General features: G+C 30.7%; 2 protein-coding genes and 1 pseudogene across 2 annotated transcripts; 2 read left to right on the top strand and 1 right to left on the bottom strand.

Moving 5' to 3' along the window:
* Positions 1 to 1,163: 1,163 nt before the first annotated feature.
* On the top strand, positions 1,164 to 3,747 carry LOC105790467 (cyclin-B1-2). The gene is made up of 4 exons (XM_012618075.2): positions 1,164 to 1,386; positions 1,690 to 1,790; positions 3,168 to 3,259; positions 3,386 to 3,747. Exons 1-4 carry the CDS (start codon positions 1,261 to 1,263, stop codon positions 3,484 to 3,486), a joined length of 420 nt encoding a protein of 139 aa, XP_012473529.1. The 5' UTR covers positions 1,164 to 1,260; the 3' UTR covers positions 3,487 to 3,747.
* Positions 3,748 to 5,149: 1,402 nt separating this feature from the next.
* LOC105790464 (E3 ubiquitin-protein ligase SP1) lies at positions 5,150 to 10,565 on the top strand. Its single transcript, XM_012618072.2, has 11 exons — positions 5,150 to 5,610; positions 5,746 to 5,798; positions 7,132 to 7,256; positions 7,343 to 7,438; positions 7,623 to 7,760; positions 7,848 to 7,913; positions 8,475 to 8,587; positions 8,686 to 8,796; positions 8,971 to 9,014; positions 9,094 to 9,199; positions 10,172 to 10,565. Exons 1-11 carry the CDS (start codon positions 5,537 to 5,539, stop codon positions 10,272 to 10,274), a joined length of 1,029 nt encoding a protein of 342 aa, XP_012473526.1. The 5' UTR covers positions 5,150 to 5,536; the 3' UTR covers positions 10,275 to 10,565.
* Positions 10,566 to 10,815: 250 nt separating this feature from the next.
* Positions 10,816 to 22,758, bottom strand: LOC105790463 (sugar transporter ERD6-like 7; annotated as a pseudogene).
* Between the last annotated feature and the right edge of the window lie 922 nt (positions 22,759 to 23,680).

Below are 23,680 nucleotides of genomic sequence, written 5' to 3'. Positions count from 1 at the left end.
AGTGATCTGCGGTTGCACGGTTGGTGCGATGAGGATTGGGCCGGTTGTCCGTTGACAAGACGATCACTCACAGGATGGTTGATTTTCTTGGGTACTTCTCCGGTATCTTGGAAGACAAAGAAACAACACACGGTGTCTCGATCCTCCGCAGAAGCCGAATATCAATCCATGGCTGTGACCACATGTGAGCTCAAATGGTTAAAGGGATTATTAGGTAGTCTTGGAGTCTCTCATTCGCACTCAATAACGCTTGCTTGTGATAGTCAAGCTGCTCTTCATATATCTCACAATCCGGTCTTCCATGAGCGTACCAAACATATCGAGGTGGATTGTCATTTTGTTCGGGATGAAATTCTCCACGGCAATGTGAAACCTACCTATGTTCCAACAACGTCACAACTTGCGGATATATTTACCAAGGCTCTTGGTCAGACATCTTTTCGTTCTGTCCTTTGCAAGTTGGGCATCCGTGATCTTCATGCTCCAACTTGAGGGGGGTATTGGAATTAATTATGTAAATATGTATGGTAGTTTTTGTGTATATCTATTTTCTTTTAATTAGGAGATTAGATGCTAAAGTTTAGGAGATAATATTTTGTTTTAATTAGGAGATTAGATGCTAAGTTTAAGAGATAATATTTTGGTTTCTATCTTTGTATTTTACTGTGTATATATGTTCTTGATTTTGGGAGGAATAGAACACAGAGAAAATTCCCACAATTCTTGTTATTTTTTCATGTGTTTTTTTTTTCATTTTTTTCCTCGATTGCAAACTAAAATTTTTAAAATCAAATCGGTGATTGAATCATCAGACTATCGATTCGTTGTTCAGTAAATCTGTTCAATTCAATTAAAAAAATTATTAAAAATTCATAAAAATAAAAAATATATATTAAGAATCTGATTCAATTGTTTGGTTGAACGAATTAGATCTAATTCTCGAATTTACGGTTTACCAAGCTAATTACTTTCTTCCCCAATTATAATTTACTTTAAATTTCAGTACTTCAATAAGTTAAGTCCATTTTTCAGCCCAATAATAATATAAACCGAGACCCATATGTAGTTTGGCAGGTTTTGAAGAACTGGATTGCTGGCACTTGCACTCCTCAATACGACATCGTATGCAAGCTTTTTCCCTATATCAGCTCCTTTTCTTGCTCGCAAAGATACAACCCTCCTGCGACATTATAAAAAAAATCCCAAAAGAAAAATTTAACAAGAGATTATATTCAAAAAGAAAAAAAGAAGAAGAGGAAAATGGAGGCACCAAAGACGATTCAGCACGAAATTGGAGGAGTCCAGAACGACGCGCTGCGATTCGGTCTCCACGGCGTTAAGAGCGACCTCGTCGGATCTCACCCTCTCCAATCTGCTTACGAATCAGTAATCCCTACTACCGTTTGTTTCCCTGGAAAATATACGAGACGTAATATTATTATTTTGTTTGTTTATTTGTGTGTGTGTTTCATCTTGTTGCGTTCATTACTCAGATCTCAAAAGCACGCCTGAGCATAGTTGATCGACCGCATTATATTTTTGAAAAAAAAAAGTGGTTTAGGGTTTTTGTTGCCAGATGGTTCTTATGAAGTTAAAAATAGTTACTTATTTTTTTTAAAGATTTTTAATTAGGGTTTGAGATAGTATTGGGAATGGAATACTATTTATTTATGTGTGTTTTTTTTGTAGGCAAAGAAAACGCAGGAAGAGATGAAGAGGAAAGTCCTGGCCAATACTTATGGGACAGCAATGCCACTCAAAATGGATCTCGATAGGCAAATTCTCTCGCGGTATGTTTCTATCTTTATGACGAATTACTGCTCTTTTAATCCCAATTTTAAGCTGTTGACGTTCAACAAATTACTTTAGACTTGTCTGCATAATTAGAGTTTCATCTTCCCTGATGACGTAATTATATGAGCTGTCAGTTTCTTAATGGCATAAACATGGAGAATAGAGTTTAGAAGAGGTTTGGAATAAAGAATTCGAATACATTATTTTTAGCTCCAAGTGGTGGAGAAAACCAAGTGGGGGATGAATGGTTCTTACAAAAATTGAAGTGAAATTTTCATCCAAGTGAAAAATGTCTAGAAATTAAGTACTTGATGAAAAATATAAACAATTCATGCAAGTATATGGCCTGTAAATAAAGTAAAAGAATAGGGAAAGTAGAGCTAACAGAACAATATAGAGTTTCTACCCTTTCTTTCAGCACCTGTATGCTCACTTCGTTCCCTCGTCAAAGTACTCAATCCACTAAATTGATATATATATTTATGCTTTATTCCATGTATAACTTTTAGAATCCCTGTCTTTTCTAGGCTTAGGTAGCAACCTTGTATCCTCTAAGGCTTCTTCCCAAATTTTAGTTGGTCAAGGGTCTTGCACACCTTGAATCCCCTCTATTTCAAGGATTTTCTTGAATCTCTTAAGAACTTCTAAAGGGTAGGTTTTGGTACTTTTTAGGCACAAATGAAGAGACTTATTCAATAATATAACAAATGAATCCAAATGATGAAGAAAAGTCATTTCTGGAAGAGAAGGCTTATATGGAAGCACTCATCTTCTTGTCATATCCAAATTAAGAAACGGGTGGACCTTTTTTTTTATTTATTAATGATTGTAGATTGTTGGAAAGTTCTTTTATGAAGATTTTTCTTTCCACCATGGTGTGTATAAAATGTGCTAGTATTATGGTTTTTATTCTTAAAGGTCTGTGCATCTATTTGAAATAGGAAGAAATGTCAACAACTCTGCTCGTACAGGAGTACTTTATTTTTTTGGTTATTTTACTTGGTGTTTGTATCTATTTTCCATGTTATAATCATGTTTAAGATGTTATATATTTATAAAAATTTTGATCTGGACGCATTAATGATCCATGTTATATAGATTTGACTCATTTGTGTTTTGTGTTGTGTGTTGTGTTAGCGTCTCTTTTATGTTAGGGGACATGCATATATCTAAATGGTAATTAAAAATTTCCTTTACTGGTTTTAGAGAGGGCATGGATTTGGACCAGACAGATTAGAAAAGCCTAATTATCCCTATAGTGAACAAAGACTACCAAGATTTATATAGTGTATGACATCTTTAGTGGCAATTAACAGATTTAGAATTCCCTGCTGAATAACTTCTTTTATGTATATTCTTTGAAAATTATGCAGGTTTCAGAGGCCATTGCTACCATCTTCGATGCTAGGGTTGGAAGCGATGACAGGAACTTTAGATGATTTTGGCTTCGAGGATTATCTGAATGGTATAGCAATACATACAAAAATCAAAATAAGCACTCTTTTCCTTGTGACTATTGTACATATTCATCCCATGGTAATGTTTATTTTGCGGGTTAGCTGAAATTTGAAATTAATGGTGTTTGTTGCAGATCCTCGAGATTCGGAGACTGTTCGGCCACTGGACTTGCACCACAGCATGGAAGTTCGTCTCGGCCTCTCCAAGGGACCAGTCTGCCCTAGTTTTATGTGAGATTTTCATTGACTACTTCAGTGTTGTCCCATGAAGGAAGTCACTGCTGAAACCTTTTTATTTTCCCTTAATGAATTTAGCCGTTCTGGCCTTTGTATAATGCACATCAGCTTCTTTTTTATTGCGTTGGGTTGAACTTCTTGAAAACCAACTGCTTTGACAACTATTTAATCCAATACCAAGGCCAATACTAAAGCTGGAGATGTTTATGGGTGGAGTCATGTCACCCAAAGCCTCAAGGCTCTAGCTCTTTTATATGCATTCTTGATTGTGTTCGCATGGAAGTAGATGCCCTTTAGTACGTTTTGCCTATTGTTAGAAAGCAAATTATCTAAAAGCCAAAAAAAAGAAGAAAAAAAGAACCAAACCAAACCATCATGGAGTTTGGATTGATTGGTGGTCGAACCAATCTGATTGGTTTGATTGCCGGTTCAATTTTAATTAAATTAAATTATATATTTAAAAAATTGGTTCAATTAGTTTTGAGCTGTTCTTTGAAAAGTTGTTTCTATCTTTTTATTTAGATTGATATATTGATTGAGTTTCCGAGTGAACAATGAAGGAATATTTACTTGTTTAACATCTACAATGATAATGCCAAATAAAGTCCTAAGAAAATTGGAATTGGAATTATAATGTTCTAAATTGACTTTTTAAAATATAGTTTGGTTTTGATCTAAATTATAATTAAATACATTCGATTTGGATTGATGTACATGACACAAAATGGTAATTGCTGAAACGAATTGAATTGTAATTTTATAATATAAAATAAATATTTTATTCCTAAATGAAAAACTTAAAACTAATATGGATAGATGGAACTTTGTGATACCTAATTTGATTTCATTATATTTTAAATAAAACCAAAGTACATTATCTACATACTAGCACAAACATACGAAGTTACGTTAATGAACATATAATCTTTATTTCAAAAATAAAATCCTTAAAATATTATATCTAAAAATATTTTAGTAGAGTTCCTTTCAATGCGAATGGGTGTTTTAGACCAATTGAGCCTTCAATCAATATGGAATTATTGAACCAATTTTTAAATTTTTTGTGAATTTTTTAATAATTTTTTTAATCGAACCGATTGAATTGGTAAATAGTTTGACCGCTTTGATTATCGGTCTAGTTCTGAAAACTTTTAATAGAAGTTTTGAGAACTTTAAGGTTTTATATTGAGTCTCACTCATCATATATAAGTTCTTTTTTAGATTTATTCCGATTGATAGTCCGTTAATTTATTATTTTATTACAATGATTGATTTTGCTTTCCATTTATGGTTATTTAAATTATATTAAATACGATTGTCATTATATCTTTACCATTATTAAGCCATTAATTAAGTTTGTGTCATGAGTAAATCATAAAATTTATCGAACAAAATTTAAAAATATATTTTATAAGTAATAAATATTATTACAATGATATTTTAATTTTATATAAAATCAATAAAAAAACTATTTAAACCCGCAATAAATTAAAAAAACCATGAAACCTTAAGGAAATAAATTATTATTTGTAGAATCTTATAATTATTTTAACAAATATACTATCTATTAAAATTATAATTGTAGTAACAGTAGTAACTGTATTTTGTTTGAGAAAAAGGGAAGTTTGCGTGCAAAAGATAAGCTTCTTTACCTAGTTCCATAAACTCTGAGTTGGCTGTCGGTCTCCTCCACAATTCGCATCTAATTCCTTCTTCATTTTATCCCTCTCTCTTTCTCTCTCATCCCCATAATATATTAAATTAAATAAAAGCTTTTAACTTTACTAATTTTCTTGTGTCTTGGACCTTTCTTCACCTATTCTCCTTCAGATTTACTTTCTTTCTTTCTTCCTTTCATTTTCCTTTTCTTTTCTATAAATTCTTGTTTCACTCGACTTTCGTTTGTTTTTAAAGCATTCATTATCCGGAATCCGATTGGCTTTCTTTTCTTTTTCTCTTTTTCAATTTTTTTTGGCAATTCTTAAAAAAATCTGGTGCTGATTTATGGTAGAAATTAGGGTTTCGTTTTGAGTTTCCCTATCTTTAATATGGTTCCGTGGGGCGGCCTCACTTGCTGCTTGAGTGCAGCCGCTCTTTATCTTCTTGGAATCAGCAGTGGCAGGTTAGTTTTTCCGTTAACTGTATCAGTAATACTGATTTTATTTGTTTTTTTTTTATCTATGCATTTGACAGAAATTTCAGGGAAAAAAAGAAAAGAAAGTTTTAATGAAATTCCATGCTTAAAACGGTGGAACAGGGATGCACAGATTCTCAAGACGGTCACTCGAGTCAATCAGCTTAAGGAATTGGGTATGGAGCTAATTTCTCTTTTTTCGTTTTTATCATTTATGTGAATTATTTGATTTCTTCATAATTTTTTGAGATTTATAGCTGTTGGGTATTGGTTTCTGTTGTTTTTATAACTTTTAGAAGGAAATGTGAGAAGTATGCAAATAATTTAGGATTTGGTTTAAGTTGTACCATTTTCTGACTTGTGTCAACTTAATACTATCTGCCCTCTCTATAACATCATTTCATTATAACAATCAAGTTATAATCAAGTTTGTTGTAGAACCGATTTTTGATGTTTGGCTTTTACCTTTTATAAGAGCTTTTCATCTATAACAACAGCATTCTTACTCTTTAATAAATTAGTTCTTTATAACATTTTGTCTCAAATTTTGATAAAAGTAGTTCTATTCTTAAATGAAATGAATTTTTATAGTTAAGATATTATTTTAATAAAATTTTGAATTTTATATAAAAATATTAATAATACATTATTAAATGAAAATAATCTTTAATAAATGTAATTTCTTTTGCAAATTTTTATTAAAGATACACTGCAATCTGAATCTCACTAATTAATAATATTATTAATATATTATAGTTTTTAAATTTCAAAATTCAAATATATCTAAATCTCAAATGCTATTATAGTTGTATAACAACCGCCTCTCTGTAACATCCAAAATTTTGGTCGACAAATGGGGCTGTTATAGAGAGGATTGATTGTATATCAAGTTCGAGAACTGGTTCTGCATTTATTGATCATTTAAGAATTTATTGGTTATTTTGCTAATCTGTTACCTTGGAACATCCCAAGTGCTCACGAGTGTAGCTATAAGTTCATTGTCCTTGATCATTGATTTGCCAGCAAGTTTATTGAGTACCAGTTTGACTTTCATTATTTTATGTTAAAAACTTCGGATAACATTGGAAATTATCCTATGGTATGTCAACTCTTCATTTCTTTGAAGTACTTGTGTATTCGTGTTCAGCACATATCCTTGTTCAAAATTAAAACTTCCTATTTTATGTCAACTATTGGGGAAAACGTAGGAAAAATTAAGTATACCCCTGTTAGATAAGTACTTATATCCAACACTTGCACTCGAGTCCAAGTAACATAGAAATGGTATTATCCACCTTAAACATTAACTAATGAAAAATGGGTGTTGGACACATGTATTTGATTGTTGGTGTGAGTTTTATAGGCATTTTCACTTGTTATTGCTCTAAAGATGTTCATCATTAAATTAATGTTAGGTGACAGACTTAATTGGTGATGATTTGATTAGTTTCCATCATTTGAATTTGCTACGCCGTATCTTGATGATACCATGTTTCTTTCACCTTTCAGCTCAATTGCTAGATATTGAAAGTAAAGTGATTCCTTTAATCGTTACAATCTCCGGAAGAGTTGGTTCTGAGACCCCAATTAATTGTGAACATAGTGGATTAAGAGGTGTTATAGTAGAGGAAACGGTAACTTTCTTTTCTTAAATTAAAAGAGCATTAATGTTGGATTTTTTCCTGCTTGCATGTAATAATTCTTGTTCATGTATCTTTAGGCCGAGCAGCATTTTCTAAAGCACAATGATGCTGGTTCTTGGATACAAGATTCTGCTTTGATGCTTTCTATGAGTAAAGAGGTTCCATGGTACCTGGTTAGAACATATTTCTCTTCATCCTTTTAGTTTGAGTTGTATGCTGGAATTGTTTATGTTTTCTGGGTTTCTAAGGTGGTTGTCATTTGAAATCACACTTGAAGGAACTATGTTGTGTTGCATAAGAATTGAGGTTGTTAATGTAGCTGATTTTCTGAAATTGTCTTTAAATTATTAATTATAGGATGATGGGACGGGTCGGGCATATGTAGTTGGTGCTCGCAGTGCAGCAGGTTTTGCACTAACTGTTGGAAGTGAAGTGTTTGAAGATTCAGGCCGATCAATTGTACGTGGAACATTAGACTATCTCCAAGGTCTCAAGGTATTTCCTCCAATGTCTTTTTTTGTCCATTTTATTGTAACATTTTCAGTTGAATTAAGCTTATTTGAGGGCCAATTTTGCTTCTAGATGCTTGGAGTCAAGAGAATAGAGCGTGTGCTTCCCATTGGTTCTTCCTTGACTGTTGTTGGTGAGGTAGGTTTTGGATAATGATTGCCTTGAGTTTCTGATGATGCAGGAATATCGATGCAAATTCCAGTGTACAAAAATATATAAATATTAGGAAATTGCAATGCTGTACTAGTTAATATGCTTGGTGCTTTCTCCTTTCTCCCTACCAAGGTTTTGAAGTTGAATTCTTGGATATTTGTATAGAAGTATCTTGTGCGTGCAATTATGGTAGAAAATCAAAATTTTTTTTAAAATTTTTTTTAAGAACTTGGGGTGCTAAAGTATAATTTTAAAGTGGTCCATCCTGATGCATATATGGTCCTAAATGAGTAGAAGGTTATATTTCAACGTGATTGGACACTGAAGTCTTATCTTAAAACATTAAAGGCCCAGTGCTGAAGCAGTTTGACCATAGTTTTTAATGGATATGAAACAAAACTTGATCTAGTATTTGAGATTGATCTTTGGTCCAGATAACTTAGTCAAGGCCATAGTTTTGGCTCTTGCTAGAAATTTGTTGCTGCTATTACTGGGTTCATAATTTGTATTTTGGTTATCTCATTTTGCCTCTCCTATACATGGTAGGCTGTCAAGGATGACGTTGGAACAATTCGGATTCAGAAACCCCATAAAGGACCATTTTATGTGTCCCCCAAATCTATTGATCAACTCATTTCCAACCTTGGAAAGTGGGCTAGGTTGTAAATATTCAAGACTTGGGACTTTTTTTTCTCACATTTTCAAGTTTCAGTGATTATTTCAAAAAATTAAGAGAGTAACAGGTCCAATTTTTTAGATTGTACAAGTATGCTTCGTTTGGACTGACCATCTTTGGCGCCTTCCTAATCACCAAGCATGCAATCCTTTATTTCTTGGAGAGAAGACGCCGACGTGAATTGCAGCGAAGGTATGCTTGATGAGTGCTTGTAGTAATTGTTGAGAAACACCAGGGTATGAATTGAATATTGAGAGCAATTAACATTTAGTAGTATCCCCCTTTTAAGAGAGGCATGTATTTACAAGCGTCTGCTTATGTTATTTTCTGTAATAACAAACTCAATTGTAAACTTTGTTCATTCAGGGTTCTTGCTGCTGCAGCTAAGAGATCAGGGCCAGATAATGAAGGTAATATGCTGTCTAAATGATGGTTATTGTTATGGTCTTATCTGTGTAAGATGTTGGGATCTCACATTAATTTCTGTAGATCCAACTTTGAAAGTTGAAAACGGAGCAGAACCCAAGAGAGATCGCATGATGCCAAATATATGTGTAATATGCCTCGAGCAAGAGTACAATGCCGTTTTTATTCAGTAAGTTCAGTAGTTGCATTCTTTTTGAGTAATGCATATAAAGCAATCAAAGAGACTTCGTAGTTCCTACCCAAGCCCTTTATGCTCTCTGTTCTTTCAGTAGTCAGTACCAAATTTTAACAAGATGCTGCTTGCTGTGAAAATAAAGGCTTTACGTCTGACTAGTTTATGCATCAATTTCCATTAAGTACTTATATGATTTTGCTTAGTTCATATCAGTCTCATTTGAAAATTCTATCAATATCTAATTTTCTGTTGGATCAGTCACTTCTGTATATAAGAGAATTTCTATTGCCTCTATTACATATACTGAGTTGCAAATAAGATGTTCACTCGTTGTGCATATATTCCAGTAGACAGCAGTATATAACCATTTCCATTACCTTGTAACAACAATATTCTACATAAATGCTAAGGTTTTCCTTATGAAGGATTGTTGTTTGTATATGTCCTTGTCATTTTCTGTTCCTCCTTTTTGGGTTGTGAATGGAATCACCTAATAGTTGCCTTAGACTGCATTTTCTGAGACTTCTTTTTTATTGAAGTGCTCATGTTTGACGTATATCTGGACGTGGGTACGGGGATATAGCTATTTAAAGATCCTCCAAATACATGAAAAAACTTGGAAAAAATTGAATGTATATGTCGGATATGCATGTGCCTGATTAACATAGGCCTTAGAATATGTCATTCAAGCATTGATTTAGAATATGGGTTTAGTATTTTTCATATTTGGCTGTTGCTTGAATTCCCTGTCTTCTTTTATGAGCTTAAGCCTGAGGCATTATGCCTGTGGTGATTGCTAGTCCTGCGGAGAGTAGTATCTACATGTATACATGCCTTCTTTCAATTTGTTCTAGAATGCTTGGGAAGTTGTGTCTTCATGAATAACTTTAGTCTTGTTTGAAGTCTCACTGCATTGAAATTGTCGGAATCGTAGCGAAATACTTATTGCTTATGATATTAATGCAGATGTGGCCATATGTGCTGCTGTACAACCTGCGCTTCGCACTTAACCAGCTGCCCTCTTTGCCGGAGGCGTATTGAGCAGGTTGTAAAAGTCTTTTGCCATTGAAGTTTCAGGTTATGAGATGTAGGGTTCATTGGACCTCCGGTGGAAAGCAGCCTGACTGCACAGGGAGTCTCGGTCCTGTGATCGGGACCCCTTAAATAAGTGCCAACGTTATTAGCTGGGAGATGAGGATCATTATTTTTGGCCAATTATGCAAATCCCTACTTGCTGCAAGCCCTATTATAACTTGCTTGATATCCTGTAAATATTGAAGATTACTTTTTTTTTAAATAATGTTATTTTGAATAATATATGTTTTCATTGTTGTAATTTATTGACAGATGCAGTTTTTTATGTTTTTTTTTCCTTTTTTTGGTATAAATTTGTTCACCACCCTAAAATATGTTTTTAACCTATGTTGTCTCGGATGAATATCAATTACGAATATATATAGAGAGAGTATGTTTTTACCATGAGTGTATTTAATTTTCAATTGCACATCTATATTTATGTAATGTGAATAAATTTGACACCAATTTAAAATTAACTGAAATTTGACTTTTAATAAATTAATAAATATTAATATGTTTTTTTTTTTTATGATATGAAATGCTTAAATAAAACTAAATATGAAATGTCTAAAAATTGAACTCAAGTTTAATTTAATTGAACAACTTAATTTGGAAATGATAAAAGTTGTGAACTTGAAGAATTGATGGAAGCTTGTATTTCTTCCAGGGTTCTTCCTTTAGTTTCTGGCACAACTTTGTTGACAAAAATAATAGAAGCTGCACAAACTCTGAATACACCAAAAATGTACCTGTTTCCACCAAACATTGCTTTTATCAATTCTATACATTATTTTTGTGATGAATTAAAATAGGAAATACCTGAAGGGCTCCAATCCATGAGGAAATTGAAAGTGTAAGAAACAGCCCAAGCACCAAACCAGTGTTCTAGATTCACCAAACTTCCTGCTGCTCCCTTTACATTTATGGGAAATATCTGCATCCCCATCCCCATCCCCATCCCAATTTCAGTATCTGTTTACTATTTGCATTCATTATTAGATATTTCAATAGAAGTGTACCTCCGACAACAGGACCCAAGGAACTGCTCCCATTCCAATTGCAAATGAACCCACGAAGATCTGCTTGCAGTTTTAAAATTATTTTGTATGAAATAATGATATAATTACATAAAATTTATTACCAGCAATCCACTCAGTACAAGCAATGGAACCCATTGTTGAAGCAAGTTGTGTTCCTGAGAATTTCAGATTTTTTACATAAAAACCAAGTACTAGGAATACGACAACATTTATTTATTGTTTTTAAATTAAATTTGATATTTCCAAAAAAAAAAGAAAAGAAGGATCAATGATTTACCTTCATTAGAAATGATATTGCTGCAATAAAACATCCTAAGAATGTGCCTGTTGATGAAGCCTGAAAAAGACAAACTCATGTTTTTTTAATATTATATTTAAATACACATTAAGCATGAATATTTTAAGAAAAATGGTAAAGTACTCAGGGACTTACTAGCAAAAGGGGTTTTCTTCCACAGTTATCCACTAAGAATGCACTCACAGCTGTTATAGGGATCTGTAATAATCGAATTAGGCATTATTATCACCACAAATTATCCTTAATTTTAAATACCAATAATAACTAAAATATACCTAATATGGATACATAAATTTATAAATATGTCAAAATTTTATATAATAACATGATAATAAGGTATAAAAATAATTAGGTATATTAGAGATATAAAAGAAAAGGGAAAAAGATGGTATGAAACAAAGATGTCACATTATCTTGTATCTCTTACCAATTATTTAATGTTATTTCAGCTTATTTTTTATGTTATTGACACATCATTTCGGCAATTTTTAAACTTGTATCATAAATCGTAAAACCCTAAGTCCAAGATTTAAGATTTAGAGTTTAAAATCTAAGGTCTAAAATTTAGGGTTCATGTTAAAAAATTATCAAAATGATGTGTTAATAATATAAAAAACTAAAATAACATTAAATAATTAATAAAAAATATAAGATGATATACCATCATTTTTCAAAATAAAAGAGGAATTAATAATAATACCTGAATAGAGGCAAAAGCTATTATAGCAATTTTCGAAGAAGAAAAGCCTGCAACACAGAAATATTCTTTAATATATATGTATATATAAGAAGTTTAATTATTTAAAGAAAATACTGTAAACCTGCAGAGGTGAAAATTTGATTTGCATAGAAAGCAACTCCATTTATCCCTCCAAATTGTTGAAACATCATTAGCCCCACTCCAATCTGAAAATATCACAAATATAGAGTACTTATATATATATATGTGGATCCTCGAAAGTTTGGATGCTTACAATGATGGAATGCATGTATCTTGTTTGGAACAAGTCTAGCATAGTGGCGTTAGATTGGTGCTCTAGGGTTTCCAAATAATCCTGTCAATAAATAAATACAATTTTGAGCAGAATTGTTTTTACGTAAAAAGAAAAAATGTTAGAAAATTTTAAAAAGATGGAATGCTTAATTAGTACTTTGGATTTCATTTGCTTCATGAGAAACAGCATCTTCATCATCTCCATGGAGTCTCTTCAAAGCACTGTAGAACTCTTTTTCAGACCCAACCTTTGCCTGAAATCATAAATCATTTTTCTTCTTTTTAATGTTTTGGAAGGGATCCAATTTGGTGATATTCCGTTTTTATTTTATGACTCATATTCGGGGTTTGTGACTATCGTTTTTAATATTGTCGCCTCTAAAATCATGTTTTTTTTTCTTAGGAGTGCGATGTATATTTTATTGATGTTTGACACACACATATATATGCCTATTTCCTTACATGACATCTGTCCCATATCAATTGTTTTTTTTACCAGAGAAGCTAATGGCCAAATATCAATTCTAATCCCTCCACATTTTACATGATACCTATTCAATGCTCTAATGTCAATTGTTTTCTTTTTCTTTTTACATGAGAAGGTAATGGCAAAATATCAATTCTAATCCTTCTATTTTTTTTGACATTATATGAAAATGGTTAAATTCTAGATCTAATCCTATATTTTGCTCAAATATGAAATTTAATCTTTATACTTTAATTTTGATGTAATGTGGTACATCAACTTTTATAATGTCATTAATTAGATTAAAAACTTTATTCTAATTACAGATTTAATAGAAGAATTTTAACAAGATAACAGATAGACTAGACCCTGAAAATAAAGTATTAAATTAAATTCCAAATATACAAAGAGTACAATAACTTTGAACATATTGCAATCTTTAAATTTTTACTGTATAATTTTGTCAAAAAATAAATAATTACCTTAACACGAAGCGCGGATAAAAGCCATACTAAACTAAATATAAATGTAGACTTACCAACCATCTCGGAGACTCACAGATGAAATTAAGACCCAGGAGCTGAATTAAACATGGAATGATTCCTTCAAAAACAAACAAATAAATTTGTTTATTTATTTATTTAAAAAAGACAGCAGAATCATGGGGAAGGAGATAGAAAACTCTTTGGTTTTCTTCAATATTATCGTACCAGTTAGAGCTAATATTCGCCATTCCAAAGCTGTCCCTACTACGAACGTCGTTGATGCTCCGATCACTATCATCAGCTGCAATACCGGATTCGGGTGCGAGTGTCGAGTAAGGATGTTAATACTACAAACTAATACATACATAAGGGTAAAGTCGGGAAATGTGTAACAGGGGAACAAGATAAGATTAAAAATAAAAATTAGGGGTCAAAGTTAGACTTGATCATGGATAGGGTCGGATCAATGTAAAATTTTAAGTCTTGAGTCCGGTTCAAAAAATGGGCCTAAAATTCTACCCAAACTTATACATTAACTTTCATTCAATGTACATTGATACGTGAATTTTATGCAATTATATAAGTGAATATTTCCTTTTAATTTATTGTACAAACACTAGCATTGTGATTAGGGGTAAGCAAAACCCGATTTGATTCGAAAAAATAAAAAAAATAAAAATTTGAATTATGTGTTAATTGAATCGAGTTATTCAAGTCAACTTGAATAGGTAATTCGAGTTTCGAATTCGAATCGAGTTGAATTTTATAATTCGAATAACTCGAATAATTTGAATAACAGATTGGTGTAAGTACGGTCCTTGTCAATTTTGAAAATGAGCAAATTAATCTCTCAATAATGAACAATAGCAACAATTAACAGAATTTCGACAACCAAAAGTTATGTTGATAACCTTTCAGTGAAACACAAGAAAATACGCAACTCCCTCGACAGAACAACAACAAAACTAACGCAAGGAAATAAAAGAAAAAGATGAACAGAGGGGAAGGAGAAAACGATAGGAAGGACAAGAAAGAAAAAATAAAAGAAAGAAGAGGGAACGGGGGGGGGGGGGGGAATTTTACGGAATAGCACAAAAATTATACTTCCACATTGATTACACAAAAACTCAAACTTCAAATCTCAACACACAATTAAGGCTCTAAACCACTAAAGCATATACTTAGTCATTAATAGAATCTAGCAAGCAAAGGTTAAATTTTTGAGGCGTTACAAAAATCCTTATGGAGAATTAAAGTTCCATTCAAGATAATTTTATTTCTTTGGAAACTATGCAATTAACTTTTTTCCATTAAAGTTGAGCTTCGGAAGAGAGGTATGTCAATTGAAGACACTTGTTTGATTTGCAGATTACATACTAAATTTTTGGATCAATTGTTTCGCACTTGTACATTTTCTTGAGTTGGGGGTGTAAAAGAGACGGTGGTCTTCGTAAGCATTTCTATTTTGACTAAAAAATGAACTCAATTTGTTAATTATCAAGTTGAGCTCCAGCTCAAGCAACTTGAGTTATCAATTGAGCCAAATTTGAGTTTAACAATGCTTGACTTCGACGGCTCGCGAACCTTATCAAGTTTTTCATATTTTTATATAATTAAATTATGATATTAGCCTTAATATATATTGTTATACCTAAGCTTAATCATTGGGCTGAGTTTGAGCTTGAGCAGAAAAATTGGTAAATGAGTTTAATCAAACTCGAGCTCAAGCTCAATTATATCTAGAGTGAAGCTCGAGCTTAAACATAGATGCTCGATTAAGCTCGAGTCATTCAAGTTGAGCTCAAGCTTGAGCTTGACAATATTCAAGCTCGGCTTCACACGATCACAACTCTAACTTGGGTTGTTTGGATTGATTGCTTAGCTGCAAATATAGTAGAAGCTTATAATAAACAATTCAACCAACATATACTACGTCAACATGGATATGTAGATCAACCCAATGCTTCCATCTTGATAATTGCACTATTTCAAGTTGATGAATGTTAGCGTTAGGGATTGTATTTAATTGGCGATCTGATCTTGTTCATGGTGCAACATTAGTAGAAGATAAATGATTGCAACATCTCTTTTCAGCCAACGGTTAGCTCACCCTTTACACAATTTGACTATTCATATAGAAAAAAAAGTTGTTATACTTAGTCTAGGTGGCATACTTATCATCTCTCTGTTATTTTTGTCATAACATTAAAATATTTACCAAATTTATAAGAAAAAATATATAGCACATTATTACAATTCTTAGTTAACAATTTACACTACTTAAATACTAAACACTCTAACATGGTAATTATATAACTGCTACATACCATTTATGTATTATAATGCTATTTTTTACCTTTTTTAGTTTTCCAAAATAAATTTTTTGTTTTTATATACTTTATTACCATTAATAACTAAAATTGCCATCGTGTACATGCATGTATGGTATGTGTGAACACTTGCCTTTTATATACCTATGTATGCGTTATTTTTATCTGGCATTACCATTTATAGATTAATGTACAAAATATTTATGATTCTTTTAAAATATGGATAAAATGTGCTATTAGTCCATGTACTTCTACCGAATTTAAGATTTAGCCATCATACTTTAAAAGTTAATAATTCAATCATTTTACTTTTTAAAATTAAAATTTTAGTCCCATCATTATCATGGTTGGTAGTTTTCGTTAAAATCTATCAACTTAACATGACTATTTTAGTCAATCATATAACACTTCATATGAGGACAACTTAATCAACTTATCAAATTGATAAATTTTGATGGAAAATACTTACGATTTTAATTATTGGACTGATATTTTAAATAAAAGTTGGAGGACTTAATTTTTACTATAAGTACAGACTAAGTCTCAAATTTTGTTTGTACAAGGACTAGCACCATATCTTTTATATTACGTTATTTGTATAAATACATGATGAAAGTCGTTTTATCGTTTTATAACTAACCGAATTATTCTATATTCTAAGATTCATATAAATACGTAATAATTTTTGTTGTAATGCATATGGCGCCGCTTTATAAAATATATCTACATGAAACTTTAATCATGGAAAAAATTAAAAATTAAAACCTAACCCATCCGATTGAATTCTTTGTAATGCATTACAATGATATCTTCTATATACTAAAATTATTGGCTATTATTTTCATTTAATTTGAAAGCATTTTCACTCCCTTCACCTCTATATAAAGCATCCAATTTCTGTTTGAGAAATAAATACATAAGAAAAAGAAAAAGCCATTCCAATATCCTCTTTTGCTTTGAGAGCCATGACAGGGAAGAAGATTAAGCTTGCTTATATCACTGATGATTCAACAAGGAAAGCCACCTACAAGAAAAGAACGAAGGGTTTGATGAAAAAACTAAGTGAGTTAAGTTCCCTTTGTGGTATCGACGCTTGTTCTATCATGTTCAGTCCTTATGAGTCCCAACCCAAGGTTTGGCCTTCCCCCATGGGAGTCCAACAAGTGCTTTCCAAGCTCGAGACCATCCCCGAGATGGAGAAAAACAAGAATATGTTGAACCAGGAGAGCTTCCTCTCCCAAAAGACCACCAAAGCAGCTGAGCAGCTAAAGAAGCATTGCAAGGAAAACTGGGAAAAGGAGATGACCCATGTCATGTTCAATACGATTTGCGGCAAAGGGGTCATCCATGGTTTGAACTTTGAGGCCTTGAGTGAAATCAACTTGCTGCTCGATAAAAAAATGAGTGATATTGACAAGAGGATAGATGCACTTGCTAAGACACCCCTTAATCCTCAAGGGGTGTCATCATCATCATCCTCGTCCCTAGTTGCACTGCCACCGATGAAAATGGTAATGCCCGAAGCGATGCCGATGACAGGTACAGAGGATATTGTGCAAGCAGATGTGAACGAAATGGATCCAATGCAAAGGGAACAATGGATCATGGAACTGATGAGCAACAACAACAACAACCCTCAAACTCATGTGGGAGACAATGGGATGATGTTCCAATTTGGTGACAACATCAACCCCAACAATGGCCTTTAGTCAAATGTTGTTTTCCCTTGGGGAAAATGAGAGTTCATTTATCTATTTGCTTCTATTATGGCCTTTGATCGAAAAGTATTTTATCATTTTATGTTAGGATGGTTTTGTGATTGTTGAACTTTGCTCACAGATCATAGTTTTTCCTTTTAAACTAAAGCACCTATATCATTTTCCTTTCTAGACTTAAAAAATTATGTTTATTATTTGAATTTAAAGTTGTTATGTTATTCTCATAATTTGGAGTTTTTTATTTTATCTTTCATTTTTTTATGCTTCAATCTTAATTACTCTAATGAAGAAATTTTTAAGATCATAAGTTAGATTAGATCTTATTTGATAATTTTGAGAATGAGAGTTCTTATAAAAATATATAAAAGCTATCTTGAATGCATGTTATAAAGCAATCCAAGAAGATGCTTTATTATTTGTGAGACAAGTCAGTGAAGGGATTAAAACTGAGGAGAGATAATTAGGGAATGATAAAACTAGATTTGTTGCTACTTTTTATCTAACTCTATGGGATCAAAACTATATGTTTGACGTGTGTTTGGTTGGCATTCATATTATTTTTCTATTCAACATAATATAAATTTATATAATTTGGTATTAGTACATTTTACTAATTCATTTTATGGTATTCATGTGTTTCTTCAATCATATATCTACGTTATGTTATTTTTCTTTATGTTCGTAGGTTGATAAATATATACCGGAACTTGTATAAATATTTAAAATATGATAATAAAAAATTAGGTATTATTGGACAAGTTGCATTTGTTTTAATTAGGTTAATTTGGATTGATTAATTCTTTTTTTTTCATTTGGTTTTGAGGGTTATGGTGGAATTATTTTTAATTTAGATAATTAGGGTTGCTTTTGAGTCATTTCAAGTTCAGGTTAATTTAGGTTAGGGTTGAACGAGTTCGCATTGTTGACCTTTTATCGTTAAATCAAGTTATGTTCTATTTAGATTCAGATTAATTAAGTTGGAGTTTCGAGTTCATATTAAAATTTATAAGTCTGTATAAAATTATATGAATATATAAATAATTTAAAAATTATATAGTAAACAATATTGAAACAATATAATAATCTAGGATAAATTTTAAAATTATATATGACCCTTCATTTGGTGTACATTGATATGTGAATTTTATGCAATTATGCGGATGAATTTTTCAGTTTAATTTATTGTACAAACCACTAGCATTCGATTGATGTAACACTAATTTACATTTACTTACTACATGAAAATAGTTATATTTATCACAAAATACAATTGGATAATCAAAGTTACATGTATCTAACCAAATTAATATAAAACTTTTTTTTTGTATAATTGAACTAAGTTGTTTAATAAACTAATGAAAAATTTTTAAGTGCTGAAAATATAATTATTGAGTTTTTAATATTTAATTCAATATGTATTGAATTTGAATTATTAAAGATTGGTATTTACCAAAAACCCATATTAAAAATGTTAAACTTGAGTCCAACCTACGGGTATTAAATTTTTAAGATTTTTTTAAAATAAATTTAAAAATATAGTTTATCAAATACATTAAAAATATTAAAATAAATGTTTCTCAACAAATTGAATATATATATATATAAAAGTCTTTATATTTAAATAACACTAAGATAATTGCAACTTAACAAGAAAATGTCTCTAAAATAGTTGCAAAAGTAACAATAAAATAAGAATTATACAATATTCAAATAATAACAACAAAATAGTAGAAAGATAATAGTAAAATGGCATCAAAACAATTGATTCGGGTTGGAATGAGCCCGAGTAAAAAATCTTACCCGAGGCCTGACTCGTTTAGAAAATGAGTCTTATCTTTTGTCCAAACATTCCCACTTTTTAAAAGGACTTTCGAGTTTAGGCGGGTGGGTCGACCCATACTTAGGTCTAGACAAAAATAAAAAATTTTAATTGAAATTTTTTCTTGAGGCGAAATCTTTTTTTTTTTACTTAAAAGAGAGGAAATGGAAAGGATTAAATTGAATTATTAATACTTTGGAGTATGTAATGTTGAAAATTTACCATTAATTAAAGGGGCATCAAGCATTACTGCGCTCTCATTTATATATTAATTATTTGAATTTAAGTGTGAGTTTTAGCTCGATTGTCATGAGTATTGTTATCAATACAAGAGGACGTGAGTTCGAGTACGCTGAAACGCATTATTCTCCTATGTAAGGGTTAGAAGGGACTATGAGTACTTCTAAATATTATATAAAAAAGAGCCAGATGTAGTCAGAATCTATAATGAGATTATTATTATATAACATGAGATGAGATAAACCAACCTGATTCAAGGCAGCCAAGCCACCACGAACATCCTTTGGCGCAATTTCACCTACATATATTGGTACCACATAAGCGAAAATTCCTATTCCATATCCGCACAGGAATCTTCCAATATCAAGCAACAAAGCTCCCTGTATAATTCAAACCCATTCTTTCGATCAATTTTTTTTTCTATTTTTATTTTTATTTTATGATGAGAAAAAAGAGAGTAAAACCTTGGAGAAGTAAATAGCTATCCATCCTGTAATGCTGAAGCCTGAACTTATTCTCATTGCCTGAATCATTTTTAAATATATATATATATTATATATGCTTTATTTGTAAAAATCCAAATTATATTTAAAATTATTGTTCGGTGAAAATGGTATTTAATTTATTAATTTTGTTTCATTTTACTCAAAAGCCAATACTGACATTGTATCATTTTTGAAGTAAAATGAGATAAAATTAATAATTTAAGTATCATTTTAATTAAAATAATTTAAATACAATGAAAAAATATTATAGAATTTACTTGTTAAAGCATATATTTTGTTTCATTTATAAGAGAAAGGGTAAATTAATTCTTGTACATTAAATCAAAGAGCAAATTGATCATTTCTATTAAAAATTCATCCATTTTACTACTAAAAGCGGCATAGCTAATGAAAAAATTAAACAGTTATATATGGCATGCCATGTACACCTCATGATGACGATATAAGAACAAATTTTAATAGTAAAATGGATAAAAATTTTAACAGAAGAACTATTTTATTTTTTAATCTAATCTGTAATGATTGATTTATCTATTTTTTAATAGAGAAAAAGGACAAATGGTAATTCATGGTGTATGATACTTTTAGTGAATTTGATTTACCCCTGTCCGGCCCATGAAATCTGCAATTCGCCCACTTGTGATAGCACCAATCATTGCACCAACGTTCAGTATGGAACCAAATACTGAAAACTACATATATTTTCCAAATGTAAAGTTATGAATATTCATTAGAAAATTTAGAATAATTTAATCCGATTTTATATAATTACTTTTAAAAATAACATTAATTCGAACTTATTTTACAATTTTTATATATATTAAAATTCCTATCACACGTGTAAAATCATGAATTTAGATTATAAATATATGTTTAAAAATAACATACAATAAATAATAAAACGTACAATTGAAACTAATGTACGATATTAAAATGAAAAAATTTAAATTTGTGAATAAAACGAAACTTAAACACATAAATATATCAAGTTACTGAATACTAAATGACCGCAATTGATTTTTTTTAAAATTTTACTAACCCAATTGATATAATGTTAAATCTCATCATACGCATATTTTTATTGATTTTTTCAAATAAAAATACTAAAATATCCTCAATAATATGGTTTAAATTAAATACAAATAGATATTAAAATATTTTCCCTAACTGAGTTGAGGCCCGATAGATGGATTACACCAACTCAATAAAATTTTATAAATAATATAGATAAAAGATATTATTTTGAAATTACTATACAACTTATTACTCTATATTTATTTGAATAAAATAATTTTCTTAAACAAACCTCAGCAATGGATAGGTGAAGTTCCTTTGTGATAGCAGATTGAACTGGTGCTGAATATCCCATCTGAAAATTTTAAAAATTTAATTAGGAATAAATATTAAATTTATATATAAATTTTGATCTAATCTGTAATTTGATACAATTGTACATATTTAAGGAAATAAATATGTATTTGTTTTCATATTGAATAATATAATTATTTGTGTATGCAATATACCAACGTAAAATGTTGCTAATTCGATAATGTTGTTAGTGTTTTGTAAAACTAAATCAAATTACATAAAATCAAAATTCATGTATGACATTATACATTAAACTAAAATTCATGTATAATTTTATATTTATCCCTTTTAATTAAAAGTCAAGCAGTGTGAGCATAAATAAGATATTTATGCTTGCAATTTATTTAATTTGATTTGAAGAATAAAATTTGAATTGCGTTCTATTGTTATTTAGTTGAGTTTGAGAAATTTGTGTCATCAATTGAACCAGATTCGGGTATTGTAAAACTTGATTTGAATTAACTTACAAGTTTGATTAAGCTTTATATTATTTTGAATTATTATTGAGAAATTTCAGTTTGAATTCGAGTTCAAAAAAATAATCGAGTTGAAAGTTAAGCATAAAAATAAAGTGTCGTCTACGAAAGGATGATGAACCCACTCAACAGATTTGATATTGGGCCCGAAGTGTCAGTATTTGATTTTGTCCTCGAGTTTTTGCCTTTATACTTTGCTGAAAACTCAAGAAGATGATGAGTTCACAAAGCGGAAGTGCCTCCACCCACCAAAGAAATCTCAACGTTTACTCTTAGCAATACTTTGGTAGGTGGAGGCACTTCTACTTTGGAACCTGTCATCTCCTAAAGCTCTAGACAAAGTTACCCTATGAATTTGCTCGAGCTCTTGACAAAGTTAGAAGACAAAATCATAGGATAAGATCCTAATATCGAACCTATTGAAGGGGTTTGTTAATTCTCTACAGATGACACTCCTCAATAAATTTCAAATATTTTAAATAAACTTGAGCTCAACTCGACCAGATTACAACAAAAACAAAATTCAAAGAAAAGGTAAAAGAGAGGAGGATTGAGTGAAAGGGTACTTACGCAAGAGCCAAATTCATAGGAACCCAGTACTGCAACAAAAGTAGTTAGAAACACCACTTCTAGTGATCTTGTCTTCTTCGCATGGTGCAATAGTAATGGCTCTTTCATACTGCTTTCGCCATTTTCCAGACCCATCTCTTTTCTTAAACCAATTGAAAGAACTTGAGATTAAAAGAGATCTTGTCGATATTTAAATTACAATTATTGATTTCGTTTTCAGTCATGTCGTGTTCAAGGGTAGGTTGGTCCAAGTCCACTCTATATAGGGCATCAACATGTGCCAAGCACAGAAAATGGTTTTAAGGAGGGGTTAGAATTAATTTATAAATTTTGGGGGTTAAAATGTAGTTTTATCATTTAATTAATTTGTAATTTCACAGATTTTGAAGGGATTAAATGCTAATTTTACCCTTTTTATAGTAGGTTGGTTTTATGTATATTATATAGACATAATGATAAATTTAGTCCTTAATGTTTTTTTATTTGTCTATTTGACCCTAATTCTTTTTTTTAAATCATTTTGGCTCTCAACCTTCAAATTTTAGTCAATTTGCTTTTCTTTGAATAAATGTTACATTAATCAATAGTCAAAGGTTTGACTTTCGTCTTGGGTATGGAACGGTTTTAAAACTAATGGCTAGCGTTAACCTTTTAATGGACATACAAAACATGAAAAATTAGTCATTGGGTTCGCTCTAGTAGATAATTTGGGAAACAAAAAAATTTGTCTCAATCATTCAAATTTTAATGAAAATTATGTGATAACTTGCACGACAGTTCGTGTATACTACACAAAATTTTAAAAAATAAAAATTATTAAAATTTTCAAGAAAAGTAAAAAAAAAATCATAAAAACTTTAAAAATATTATCCACATCAACAATAAAATACACATGAATTGTCATACAAGCTACCATGTCATTGTCACTAAAATTTTAACAGACCAACCAAAATTTTTTTTTCAAAAAAAAAAACAATTTGATTAAATTTTAAAGGTTTAGAACCCAAAAAAATATTAGGATCAAAATTACCAAAAAGAAAAACGTTGGAGTTGAATTTACATCAGATAGACTCAAACCTTAATTATTC

The sequence above is a fragment of the Gossypium raimondii genome, chromosome 8, assembly GCF_025698545.1.
Source record: "Gossypium raimondii isolate GPD5lz chromosome 8, ASM2569854v1, whole genome shotgun sequence".
Taxonomy (NCBI): Eukaryota; Viridiplantae; Streptophyta; class Magnoliopsida; order Malvales; family Malvaceae; genus Gossypium; species Gossypium raimondii.
Note: the sequence above shows the minus strand (reverse complement) of the source record. Positions and strands in the feature narration are given on the sequence as shown.

Excerpts from the sequence above, each read along its gene's own strand:
- LOC105790467 (XM_012618075.2), top strand. The coding sequence starts at position 1,261 with ATGGAGGCACCAAAGACGATTCAGCACGAAATTGGAGGAGTCCAGAAC. Across the intron at positions 1,387-1,689 it reads TCCAATCTGCTTACGAATCA|GCAAAGAAAACGCAGGAAGA; the intron begins GTAATCCCTACT and ends TTTTTTTTGTAG. Across the intron at positions 3,260-3,385 it reads CTTCGAGGATTATCTGAATG|ATCCTCGAGATTCGGAGACT; the intron begins GTATAGCAATAC and ends TGTTTGTTGCAG.
- LOC105790464 (XM_012618072.2), top strand. The coding sequence starts at position 5,537 with ATGGTTCCGTGGGGCGGCCTCACTTGCTGCTTGAGTGCAGCCGCTCTT. Across the intron at positions 5,799-7,131 it reads CAATCAGCTTAAGGAATTGG|CTCAATTGCTAGATATTGAA; the intron begins GTATGGAGCTAA and ends TTCACCTTTCAG. Across the intron at positions 9,015-9,093 it reads ATCAGGGCCAGATAATGAAG|ATCCAACTTTGAAAGTTGAA; the intron begins GTAATATGCTGT and ends TAATTTCTGTAG.